Below are 13,555 nucleotides of genomic sequence, written 5' to 3'. Positions count from 1 at the left end.
CCGTTAAAATCCACATCTCAGCCATTTCAGCTCATTATAACACAGAACCACCCCTCTTCTCTTATCCACTGCTCAAGCAGTTCCTTAGAGGGGCTAAAAATTTGAGACCACCCAGGAGAGCTCCAACCCCAGCCTGGGACCTTAACTTTATCTTGGAGAAACTCACTCTATCTCCTTTTGAGACAGCTGCTACTGCAGACTTAAAATTTATTTCTTGGAAAACAGCTTTCCTTTTAGCAATCACTTCAGCTAGAAGGGTATCTGAATTACAGGCCCTTATGGCAGTGGAGCCTTTCATCATCTTTCATGCGGACAGGGTGTCACTCAGAACCAATTTATCCTTCATGCCCAAGGTGGTATCCAGTGTGGCCCAGTCCATTCATTTGCCAACCTTCTTTCCCAAGCCACAGAATAAAGAGGAACAGATACTGCATTCCTTAGATGTGCACAGACAACTTAGATTCTACTTGGACAGGACTAAACCTCAAAGGAAATCTGAACAACTGCTGGTAGCATTTGCTGCAGGGGCAGAGGGAAAGGCTATTTCAAAGCAAACCATTTCTAAATGGATAAGCCATTGCATTCATTTCTGCTATAAGCACCATGGAAAACCTATCCCCCAGGGGATCAGACCTCACTCCACCAGGGCTGCATCTACCTCTACAGCCTTTTGCAGAGGCGTCCCTACCAGGGACATCCTAGAAGCTGCTACTTGGAGTTCTGTACATACTTTCACCAAGCATTATCATTTGCAATTTTCTGTAAATCCAGAGCTGGCTTTGCCACTGCAGTCTTGCATGACCTTATAGCTGGCCCTAATGCTATCTAAACTCCTCCTCCCAACCATAGCTTTGGGAATCTACCTAAATGTAATGACTGCAAAAGTGAAACACGAAGCACATAGTACAGTTGTGTACACTTACCATAAATGTAGATGTTTGAGTGTATTCACTGTTGCAGTCCTGGTTACCCTCCCTCCAGCCCCCTAACTTCTTTTGGCTATACCTCTACTTTCCTTTACTATGCTTAAAAGCCTTTTTGGTGTATTTGCTTTTTTTGTTGGAGGTATATCTTTGTGCTTTTATGTTTAATTGCTTCCCATTAGGGGGGCACCTGACATCTGGGGCAAGAAAAACTGATGTAATGGCGTCGGCTGTTTGTTTTATACCTCTGACGACCTGACGTCATGGAAGAAGGGACAGCAACTGACGCAGGGCCCAAGACTTTTGTAAGTCAGGCCGACTCAGGGCAACCTGCAAGCAGATTACCCAAATGTAATGACTGCAACAGTGAATACACTCGAACACCTACATTTATGGTAAGTGTACACAACTGTAGTTTTCTCATACCTTCTCCAAATCATTTGCCTTTGATAGTGAAGACAAGAATGCATTATTGAAGAAAAAGTATATGTATATGTAGAGAAACTGAATATCTGCTATGCCATAAATCAACTGTCTTCATCCTTTCCATTTTCTTGTGCTGTACACTCTATCCTCAGTGCTTCACTGCATAATTGGAAGTCATTCCCCATTTGCTAGTGTAAATTTTGAAATCATACTTAAACACATGCAGGTGGTACTGATTTTTCATTTGCACTGTGAGATTCCGTGGTGATGCAGTGGTTGCATTGCCTCACAGCAAGAGGTTCTCCCTTTCGATTCTCGGCTGGAGTGTGGGGAGTGCCTTCTGCATGTCCTCCCCGTGGTTGGGTGGGCGTTCGAAAGACATGCGTAAATGGGCGTGCCTTCGTTGAAGGTTGAACGTCGAGCTGGCACCACGGCGTTCGTGAAAATCTACTGCCATTCATTAGTGGACCGGAGTTCCGCTGTGGCGACCCCTAACTGGGAAAAGCCGAAAGACAACAACAACTACGAGATGTCCCGGTAAGATAGCAGGTTCTTGGGTTATGCCCCTAAGGGCATTGCTTTCTGAAATTTATAGCTCAGCTACTACATAGTTAATTAGAAAAAACAATAGTGTAAGAATCATATATATAACAGACAGACAAAAGTTCAAAGGAAACTGTCTTTACGAGCACGTGACACTGAATCTCTTGACCATCTTTTCACTTAATCCCACCGGTTTTCTGTGTACTCACATCACTGTGTCTGCTTTCCTTATTTATGTTCTTCATCTTCTATCAAAATTTCCTATCTCTTCCGTGCATATGGAAGGTCTTTGCATAGACTTCTTCAGCATTCATTTGGCTAGTTTTGGAGACATTTTTGGAATCCTTTCATTATACTGAGCTTGCGTCTGCATGGTGCCTGATGTCTTTTTAAGACTGAGGCAGTGTTCTCTTCACTTCTGTGGTTCTTCCACTCTTGTTCCCAACATTCTTAGCTTATAAGAAAAGAATGCATTCACCTCTAGTAGGTCTAGTCTAGTCACCAGCTAGCTGTTTCAAGAGTCTGAGTGTTGATCACATGCTACTTTTGGGATACCCCTGACAGAGTGAGGTCCCCATCAGCACATCCTTTTCTTGTTCTTTTGGAAATGGCAGGCAGGGTTTTGCTCTGACAAATGTGTTGACCATTTGTAACAGACCCATAGCTTGACTGTCATATAATTTTTGCAGCACCCCCTCCACACACACACACACACACACACACACACACACACACACACACACACACACACACACACACACACAATTTAATTTGAGCCTGTCCTAAATGAAGCCATCTTTGTTACCTTATTCATAAACTTAAGTACAGCACATCTTGCAGTCAGTCACATGGTAAAATTTGTTTGTTTATCTTTGTTTACTGGGAAAGTCTGACTGGACAAGGTCCTTTTTTAGTAGGGGCCTGGGGAGCAAAGCTGCAGTAAATGACGTTCACATTTAACAATTTCACAGTGTGTAATAAGTACATTTACAATAGTAAAACTTGTAGTGTACTGAAGTTACAGTGCTAGAAGTACATCTCAGTAATGGTCAACAGATTCTGTATCTCAGTTTACTGTGTATAGGTTTGTTCTGTATCACAGGCGTATGTATAACAGTCAAACAGATGGGCTGTCAGTCCTAGGAGATTACTAGGCTATCGACCCAGAAGGCATTTTAAGCCTAGCCATTTCTTCCCAATGTAATGCTATAGAAATGCTAGTCAGTACCCAATATTGCATCTAGCAATGACTGTTCATATCCAGGAGGGGTGAGGGTGCTATCCCTGGTAATAATTTATGATGCCTGATCCACTCCTCAAGGTTCCTCTTGAACAGTATCATAGAGGTACTCTGCTTCACATGATTTGGTAGCCTGTTCTAAAAACGCGGCAGTTGCTGGGAGATGAATCTGTTTCTCCAGCATGTCCTATTTAAGTTGTAGGCCATGTTTAGGTCCATGGAATGGGTAGCCCTAGTCCTATTTGATTTACGGATATGCAGCAAGTTCATTAGGGTTTGGTCTTGGATTGTTCTGTAGACCAGGTATAAGACTCCCCTAAGGAGTTTGTATGATATGTAGTATAGTGACAGGGACTTTAGTCAGTGTGTGTAAGGCACATGCTGGAGCCCCTTGATCATCTTGGTTAGAAACCTCTGAGGTCTCTCTAAATGCTGCATGTGCTTAGTACTGTACATGCCGAATTGGGAGTTGTATTGAATTGCGAGCCAGATAAGTGCCGAGTATAGGGAGGTTATAACTTCTTTTGCTGTTGAGATGTTGCTTTTACTAATCAAGTGTACTGTGTAGAAAGCTTTCCTTACTACAGTAGACACATGGTGGTTGAAGTTAAGGTCACAATCTACTTGTGATCCCAGGTTCTTTACCACTTCATGGGTACTTAGGGTGTTGTTGATTTGGTAGTGTGAAGGGACATTGCATGTGCCGAAGGGAATGACAGTGCATTTCTTCACATTCAGTTCAAGACAGTGACTAATACACCTGGTCTGCATGAGACCCTCCTGGAGTATACTGACATCATGTGGGGATCCAGTGATGACAGAACATGGGTTAGAGAAATTTGCAAAATACATGAAATATAGGATTTGAAGTAAGAGACAGAAGAAAAAAGGGGTTAGTGTGTAGAGAAAGATAAGGTTTTGCCTTGGTGTTATTGTCATTATAGAGGATGACTTCTAGATATAGCGGAGAAGAGGGCTTATTATTGATGGTGAAGTAGGTAGAAATGACAGGAAAAAAATGTAGAGGAGTGAATGGTAAATTGAAGAGTTAATGTGGAGAAATGGTAGAGGCGTTTCTGCTAAGGAATAGAAGATGAAGGACATGTGGGGAGAGCAGTAAGAGTTGAAGAGGAGGGAAGTCTCACCCAGGTGAGAAGCATGAGCATAACCTGGACTGGCTGAGATTTGGTTTAAGCAAAGGCTTAAAACTGGAGAATTTTCAGTCATTGTTTTGTTTGGTTGGGATGGTGTTCCAGAGTTTAGAGACATAGTGAGAGTACAGTAAGTCACCTGCTGAGTTATTTTACTTATTTATGATAATGTTAATATTAAAACTCATTTTTTATCTTTGTGACTGTTGAGTTTAACTTCTCTTGTAAAATTTGCAACTTGTTTACCTGTTCCATTTTGTCAAGCCTTCACATTTTCTCATGTTTGTGTTTTTATTGACGATCCGTGACATGCACCTGGCATGAACCCTTGATCACCAGGTGTGGTATGCTTAGTGTGGTTTAAAAATAAATAATGGGCCCCCCTCACAAGCGGGTGCGCTTCTCATTCCTGAAATTTCAGTCTTGTGGTCCCATTTCTGAGCAGTACATTTAAACTCATATTTGATTTTTCTCTCTCTTGTGGAAGATGCTTTTTTGGTGAGCAACATTGTTAGAAGTAGTGTGGGATTCAAGCTTTAAATCATTTTTTTCCTTTCTGCTGTATGCATCTTCTTCCTTGACTCAGATATAATTCTGAAGTTTATTTTTAAGTGTCTCACTTTAAGTATGCAGTGAACATCTTAAATGCAGTTTTAACAGGCCTGCCTGTAAGATTGACTGGCTTTGAAGAGACCTTTCATCTGTTACGAGGAGTTTAATGACTTTGCTGCTTTCATTGAGGTTATTCTAGATGAATGTTAATTTGTTTATCGTGTAAGTGAATTATCTCATGCATGGATTGTTGAGAAACTCTGGAAAGTTGATGCCTCAGAATTAGAAGACCCCACCATTGTGTTACTCCCATTACGAACTGATAGTCATTCTGGAGCATTGAAAAATTACTGAACATTGAGTCAAAAAAAAATCTGTATTTGCATATGAGTTTGCCTAGTGTGGTTCTGAGTGCTTCAGTTAAAATTGTTTGAGAAATGAAAGAGTGCTACACAGTTTTTTTAAACTAAGGCTTGTATGTTTCCAGTTAGTAAATGTTTTTTTCATCTTGCAGGTATATCTGCCCTTTTGGGTCTAGGTATAGCATCACCTAATGCAGCGTTCTCGCAGATGGTGACAACATTTGGCCTTGCTGGAATCGTTGGATATCATACAGTATGGGGGGTGACTCCAGCTCTGCATTCACCTTTGATGTCTGTGACTAATGCTATATCTGGTACGTAGAAAACATTTCTTTCCTGTTTTGAAGTAAACACTCAATGTTTGTCATGAGGATCAGTGAAAATTATAGCACATTGTTTGTAGACATGTGATAGACATTTCTGATGCTAAAACTAGCTACTTCACATTTTTTTTGCAAAATTAATTGCTACAAAAATGTTTCTTTATTTTAATAATCAGATGCTATGGTTTTAGCATGCAATTTAAATACCCTTTTTTTTAGTCTGGTCACTGTTGGAGTTGCCCTTGTTGCTTTCAGTCAACTCTGTGATGTGCCATCTGTTTTGTGTCACAAGACACTTCACTGAGAAAATTTAGTTGATGTTGATGCATTCCTGACAATTCAGACTGTTTCTGCTGTTTGCTGTAAACAGCAAGACTTTTTTTCTTGTGTCTCTGCCTGTGCCCATTTCCTTGGAGATTGCTGTGCCATCTGGCACAAGTAATGCTAGTTAGAAATGTTTGGCTGACAGATAGATGTTCTTCATCTCACATTGCTGCAGTCCTTACACTTGGGTAGTCCGCTGTCCTCGGTCGGCCCGAATATCAAAGTATAAGGCTGACGTCAGTCAAGGCGCATTTGACTGACATCAGGACGTCAGGGTACAAATGCGCATGACCGACGTCATATCCTCAGTCTTTTCTGCCGCATGGTCCGATGCAGAAGCAGCGTTGCAAGTGCCGTTCGGCGTTCTGAAATTTTTCGAATTCGGAGTTTCAGACCGAGTCAAAGTTGGCTAAGTACCCCGTTGGGGAATATTTTAGTTTTTTCTTGCCTCAGTGGTTTACCGGATGTCAGAAAAAGTGAATAACTGTATTTCTTGTGGGAAACAGATACCGCATAGAGATTATCATACTTTGTGTATTCCTTGTTTAGGGCCTGAGCACGACGTTGTTGGGTGTCGCTCTTGTGCTAGATTTAACAAGCTCACTATAAAGAGAAGGTTAGATTGTGCCAGGTTAGTCTTCGGGAAGCGGTGTAATTATAAAATGCCGTCGGATGCTCCGACGCCCGCTTCTTCGAAGAAGCGCAAGGACAAAGCAGCTAAGCCTAGGCTAGAAGAACCGTCCGTACCGGACGCCGGTTCTTTAGAGGTCTCGGTGGAGCCGGTGGTTCTGCCGGAGGTTTCTTTGGAGTCCCAGGGAGAGACTTTGTTGTTGCAGGATGTGGCCTCTCAGGAGGCAGGTCAGGCTGAAGGGGCTTCTCAGGTTACTATACTCCCCTCCCTTCCCAAGGTGGTTAGGCCCTCTCCTTCTGTTTCCAAGGCTTCTCCCAGAGGCAGGCCAGGTTTAGCTTCAGTTGGTGTCACCCCTAGTTCTTCAGGGACTGTGCCCAAGAAGTATATGCTTAAAATGGCAGAAGATTTGATTACTTTGATTAGAGGTTCTATGCCCCCTCCTGATAAGAGACCTAGGGTGGAACCTGAGCTTGGGAGTTTTGAGCAGGCTTCGGATGTTTCAGAGTCTTCGGCTGAAGACTTGCAGGAGTATTCTCCTTATTCTGATTCTGATGTGAATGATTCTACTCCTTCTGCTTCTCCTCCTGAGGATTTTTCTTTTTCAGAGACTCTTCATTCCATGAGGGAGCATTTTAAGTGGGAAGGTCAGGACTTCTCTGATTCCAGGAAAAGGCTTAGGGAATTTTTGTTTTTACCCCAGCATAGGCCTTTGGCTATACCTCCTGTTCTGGATGTGGTGGAAGATGTTTTTGCAGAGGCTTCTCTTAATCCTGATTCTTTGCCTCCTGCTCCTGTTAAACCGGATAGGTATTACAGGGTGCCTGAAGCTCATAAGTATCTTTTAAGAGTCCTAGGGCAGACCCAGAAACTGTTAGTCAGGGGCCTAAAGGTGTTAAGGCTTCTGTTGTCAAAAATCCGGTTCCTCCAGATAAAGAGGCCAGGGCTTTGGATAGATGGGGAAAGAAAGTTTATACTTCTTCCACCCTAGCTATGAGGGCTTTGAATTGCCAGTTCCACATGTTGAAATACCAAAACTATCTCCTTTCACAATTGAAGTCTAAGGTAGATGCTCTGGCGGAAGGTATTGAGTGTAAAGAGTTACAAGATTTAGTACATGTTTCTGAACAGGTGGGTAAGCATTCTTTGCAATGTGGTTTTGATGCTGTACAGGCCTCGTCTAGGGTGGCTGCCACTGGGTCAGTTCTTCGCAGGCACGCCTGGCTGAGGGATCAGAATTTATCTGACCATGTTAAGACAAGGATTTTAGATGCTCCTTTACAATCTGTTGTGTTTGGTACTCCTGTTGAGGCAGTCTTAAAGAAGATGGAAGACAAGGCTAAGTCTATGCAGACTGTTAAAGATTTTTTGCAGGTTCAGCCTCCGAAGTTTAGTAGAAATTGGCCTACCAAGGGGTGGACGTATCCTTCTTATGATTCCCAGTCTAGGGGTAGGTCTAGACGTGGTAGGGGCAGAGCTCAGGGCTCTTTCAGGCCTAGAACAGGGAGTTCACCTGCACAGTCTTCGGGTGAGAGCAGGGGTCAGTCCTTTCGTAAACAGACCCAATGACCTACCTTTTCAGCTGCCAGAGCCTGCTCGTCTGGCAGCACCTTTGGGAGGAAGGTTGGCACTTTTCAAGGAAAATTGGAGTTTAATTACCCAAGACAGATGGGTATTGGACATCATACACCACGGTTACAGGTTTTATTTCCATACCTTGCCTCCTTTCAAAGGCATGCCAGGCGTTCCTCCTCAGCAAAGAATAGAGGCTCACAAGCAAATTTCTCTGTTACTTCAAATAGGGGCCATACAGCCGGTCCCTATGCTAGAAGTGGGCCTAGGATTTTATTCTCGCCTGTTCCTAGTACCAAAGAAAGGGAACACGTGGAGACCAATTTTGGATTTATCTACCCTCAACACTTATCTGGACATTCCCAAGTTCAAAATGTTGACGTTACAACAGCTTTTACCTCTGCTGGGCAAAGATCATTGGATGGTAACTTTGGATCTCAAGGAGGCTTACCTTCATGTTCCTTTCAGACTGAGTTGCAGGAAGTATCTGCTTTTTCGGGCTGGGACTTCTCATTATCAGTTCTCTGCATTGCCCTTTGGCTTATCTACTGCGCCCAGAGTGTTCACGAAAGTTCTGGCTCCAGTGATAGCTTTCCTCAGGCTAAAAGGAATACAGATCTATCCTTATTTGGACGATTGCCTGATTCTGGCTCAAGGAAGGGACGAGCTTCTTCATCATTTGGAATATGTGATAGCAGTGCTAAGATGCCTGGGGTATTCTGTGAACGAAATAAAGTCCAGTCTAGTACCCTCTCAGGACATGTGCTTTCTGGGTGTAAGACTGAATACAGCATCCCAGATGGCCTTTTTGACCCCGGACAAACAAAAGAATCTTTCCCTTTACTTTCATCTCTTGTCTCATCAGTCCAGGCTGACTGCAAGGACAGTCCTTCAAGCCTTGGGGTTCATGGCATCTTGTATTCTGGTGCTTCCCAATACCAAACTGCATATGAGGAAGTTACAATGGTATCTCAAAAATGTATGGACACAGCACTGCCAGGATCTGGACACTGTCATTCAAATAATATCTTGCATTCAGCAGGAATTGTTGTGGTGGGCTCAGGAATGTCACCTAAACAAGGGACTCTGTGACCCGGCCAGAGGCGAGTCAGATTCTAACGACAGATGCCTCAGACAAAGCTTGGGGAGCTCATCTGAATGGAAAGTGGATACAAGACAAGTGGCCTGCCAGACTACAACATCTACATATCAACTTGAAGGAGATGTTAGCAGTCCAGTTTGCATTAATAGCTTTCAAGGATTTACTTCTTCCAGGGCAGGTGTTGATTCTAACAGACAACACAACTGTCATGTGGTACATCAACAAGCAAGGGGGAACACATTCTTATCCTCTATGCAGGCAAGCAATGATTTTGTGGGAGACTGCTCTCAGTTTACAGCTAAATCTTCAGGCAAGGTTTCTGCCGGGAGCACAGAACTCCTTAGCAGATGTGTTAAGCAGACAAATTATGGATCCCCACGAGTGGAAATTGGATCCTCATGTATTTCAGAAATTGACAGTGTCATGGGGAACTCCAGACATAGATCTGTTCGCTTCTCCACTAAACCACCAGCTGCCAAAGTTTTGCACCTAAAAGGTTTCATCCCACAGCTTGGAAAGTGGATGCTCTTTCTTTCAATTGGAGCAATCTTCATGTGTATGCCTTTCCACCTCTGCCTCTCCTCCCAAAGGTACTACTAAAGGCCAGACAGGACAAGCCAAGGATGATTTTGATAGCTCCAGATTGGCCTCGACAGCATTGGTACCCATTACTGAGAAGCCTGGTACGGGAGCCTCCATGGCCTTTGCCTTCGATTCCACACCTTTTGTCTCAGGAGGACACTCATTTGCTCAATGTCAAGCTTCACTCTCTTCACCTAACAGCCTGGCATATTCTGTTTTGAACCATAGTGGGTCTCAACTTCCACAGCAAGTTTTGAATGTTATTTTGGAAGCTAGAAGGCCTAGTACAAGGAAAGTGTACGCAGGTAAATGGAAGAGATTTTTATTTTGGAATGCAGCAAAGGATTTTGATGTTTCTGAGCCTAATTTAAGTGTGGCTCTTCAATATCTTACTGAGTTACTGGACAAAGGTTTGTCCTTCTCTTCTATTAAGGTTCATGCTGCAGCAATTTCGGCTCACTATGATTGTGACCCACCATTGTTTTCTCATCCTTTGTTCAAGCAATTTCTTAGAGGAGCAAAGAATATAAGACCCCCACGTAGAGCTCCTACTCCTGCTTGGGATCTCAATTTTGTGTTGGAGAAACTCACTCTACAACCTTTTGAGCCTGCAGCTACTACCGAGTTGAAATATTTATCATGGAAGACTGCTTTTTTGTTGGCCATTACCTCTGCAAGAAGGGTTTCTGAGTTGCAGGCCCTTATGGCGGTTGAGCCTTTCTTAATTTTCCATAAGGATAGGGTATCTTTATGTACTAATCCTTCCTTTATGCCTAAAGTGGTTTCTAGTGTGGCTTTAAACCAAACTATTCATTTGCCTACCTTTTATGCAAATCCCCAAAATAAAGGGGAAAAGATTTTGCACACTTTAGATGTACACAGGCAGTTGCAATATTATTTGGACAGAACTAAAGGGTTCAGGCAGTCTCAGCAGTTATTTGTTTCTTTTGCTTTGAGTTCTCAGGGCAAGCCTGTGTCAAAACAAACTATTTCTAAGTGGATTGGGTTTTGCATTGCTTTCTGTTATTCCCATCATGGCAAGGAGATTCCAGCTGGGATTAGGCCTCATTCCACTAGGGCTACTGCCACTTCGACAGCTTTTTTGAGGGGGGTGGCAACTAAAGATATTTTGGAGGCAGCTACTTGGAGTTCAGTGCATACTTTCTCTAGACATTATCACCTTCCACTTTATTCTAAATCTAGGGCTGGTTTTGCCACTGCTATTTTGCAGGGCATTTTGGCAGCTCCTGCTTCCTTATAATTTTGCCATCCTCCCTTACCTCTGCTTTGGGATTCTACCCAAGTGTAAGGACTGCAGCAATGTGAGATGAAGAACATAGTACAGTTTTGTACCTACCATAAATGTAGATGTTCGAAGATCCACATTGCTGCAGTCCAATTTACCCTCCCTCCTTCCCCTCTGTAGTTAGAGGCAGTTGTGTGGGTTGGGTTGTCAATATGGTGTATATTGTATATATTGTACATATTTTTAGTGCTAGGGTGGTTGGTTGGTTGTTTGCTGTCTTTTGGTTTTGACCTTTCTTTTTAGGGTCTTCTGACATCTGGGGCAAGAAAAGACTGAGGATATGACGTCGGTCATGCGCATTTGTACCCTGACGTCCTGATGTCAGTCAAATGCGCCTTGACTGATGTCAGCCTTATACTTTGATATTCGGGCCGACCGAGGACAGCGGACTACCCAAGTGTAAGGACTGCAGCAATGTGGATCTTCGAACATCTACATTTATGGTAGGTACAAAACTGTACTTTTTGGGACTTGTGACCTTCCCTTAATAAGGACAGCAGAGGGGCAGTGCAGTTCTTTATACAGACTCTGGGGAAAAGGCATCATTTTTGAGACTGTAGTTGCCTCTGGTGCCAGTTAATTGGATGGTTGTTGCTTCAGCCCATCCAGCTGCTAAACTGATTCCTGCATAAGTCATCTAACTTTGCTTATCTCCAGTATTTCCACAGTAAATATAAAGGTTCATAGGTGTGTACTAGGCTAATGGCCCTAGAGCCTTTACAAGCCTAGCCCACAGGATAACCCTGGCATCATACCACCCACCCTTAGTTCCCAGTGCCTCTCTTGAGTAGAGCCACTGGAGTGATCCCCGGGGTGAATTTTCTATTTCCCATCCACTCATCAAGATTTCTCTTGATGAGGGCCAGTGAGGTGCTCTGTTTCACATGTATGGGAAGTCTTTTCCAGCATGGGCAGTCTCATTACTTCATTACGATAGCCATGACTTAGTTTGTTTCACCCCTTTGTCTGTTTAGGCATTTCTTTACAGAGGATGTACATAATCATCAAGGCATGCAGTAGTGTAATTGTGTGTGTGTGTGTGTGTGTTTTGTGTATACATGTATTATATATAGATACACATGTATATTTTTATAAGCCCAGTCAACTGTGGCACACATTTTAATAACCGTATAACTACTGCTACTTTTGTCGTATTGCAGGTATAAAATGGGAAACTGAGAAGATAAAGGAAAACGTTGCTCAAATGTAGTTGTCTATTTTTCCTTTGTAACAAGTAGAAGGGGTAATGACTTTGCATTTGTCTACACTCATCCGTCTTTCTGTACAATAATACAGCATGTAGACTCTCTCTTCTTTGGGCTACAGATTTGTAATAAGTCGGTTCATATTTACGTGCACATAACATTTTGAGACTGCAGTGAATTTCTTGTTTTTATTAGTGCTTTATAGATGTTTTAAGGAGAAGAGTCTTTGGAATACTAAATCACTATCTTGTGGGTTTGATGCTGATGACAGTTATACATTTTCTTCAGGTTCTGCTCTACAAGACCTCCCCTTTGGGGAGATGGTGAACTTCATGAGGGGATATTTTAAGTGGTGAGCAAAGGAACTTCCTAGCATTCAGAAGCATTTTGAGTTTTGAGCTATTTGTAAGTGAGGAATCCAGTTCTTCTACTGTTCCATCAGTGGTGCAAAACATTCAAGTTTTGTTAATGCATCCCTGAACCCAGGTTCTCAGCCATTTGGACTCTCAAAGCTTGATTGCTTCTTCATAGAGTGATAGTAGAAAGACATTTACAAGAAGCTAGTGTTAAGAATTGAAGCTGTGGCCCTCAGTACTTATAGGTACTCCACATTGATACTAGGGCTCAGTGCTGTCCTTGATAGGCAAGAGTACGGTACTGATCAGGTTTGGTAAAAAGTATAGATTACTTCTACTGTGGGAATCTTGTTTATTAATTGATCCTCTTGATACAGTAGCAAGAGTTATATTGAAACTAGTAGGAGCATGCCTAGAGGGATTGCTGATGAATCTGTAAGGGTAGAATTTGTTAAGCTGTCCTAGACTGCTGCTGAGGTGGGGAAACACTTTATTAAATGTTGATGGGGTACATCATGTTACCTGTTCAGGAGCAGTACTTGAGAGACATACATGGCTGAGGGATCTATCACTTACCTAAAGATGCTAAGGATGTGAAGGGGTAGCTTTGAATGCACTTTAAGACAAAGAAAACCTATTTGCTCTCCCTTCCCCCAAAAAATTTTGAGCTCAAGAGAAAAAACAATGTCTGTTAGACATCTCTCTCAGTTTCCTCATACTTGAGGTACGCTAGGAAGTACATAACCATACAGTTGACATTTTTAAAAATTATTAGTCCGGTGTAGACTGTTATATATGAGGGTAAGTAGCTAAAGAAAAGGCAGCAAGAGTAGAAGGATAAGAGGGGAGGGAACAAAGAACAAAAATTGAAACCATGCAGTATATCCCTGTCATCGAGTATTGGTTACTTCCATTTCAGCTGCACTTCTCCTCCTCTCCATCTCTTCTCACCTCGACAAA

At 42.7% G+C, this 13,555-nt stretch overlaps 1 protein-coding gene across 2 annotated transcripts in view; it reads left to right on the top strand.

Moving 5' to 3' along the window:
* The window catches only part of NNT (nicotinamide nucleotide transhydrogenase), a 1,308,245-nt gene that overhangs the window by 630,024 nt on the left and 664,666 nt on the right, over positions 1–13,555 (top strand). For both annotated transcript variants that reach the window (XM_044076912.1, XM_044076918.1), the window contains exon 11: positions 5,350–5,511. In XM_044076912.1, the coding sequence (XP_043932847.1) occupies positions 5,350–5,511 (162 nt within the window). The remainder of the gene's footprint in view (positions 1–5,349; positions 5,512–13,555) is intronic.

Source organism: Protopterus annectens, chromosome 1.part1 (genome assembly GCF_019279795.1).
Source record: "Protopterus annectens isolate FY-2018-M chromosome 1.part1, PAN1.0, whole genome shotgun sequence".
Taxonomy (NCBI): domain Eukaryota; kingdom Metazoa; phylum Chordata; order Ceratodontiformes; family Protopteridae; genus Protopterus; species Protopterus annectens.
Note: the sequence above shows the minus strand (reverse complement) of the source record. Positions and strands in the feature narration are given on the sequence as shown.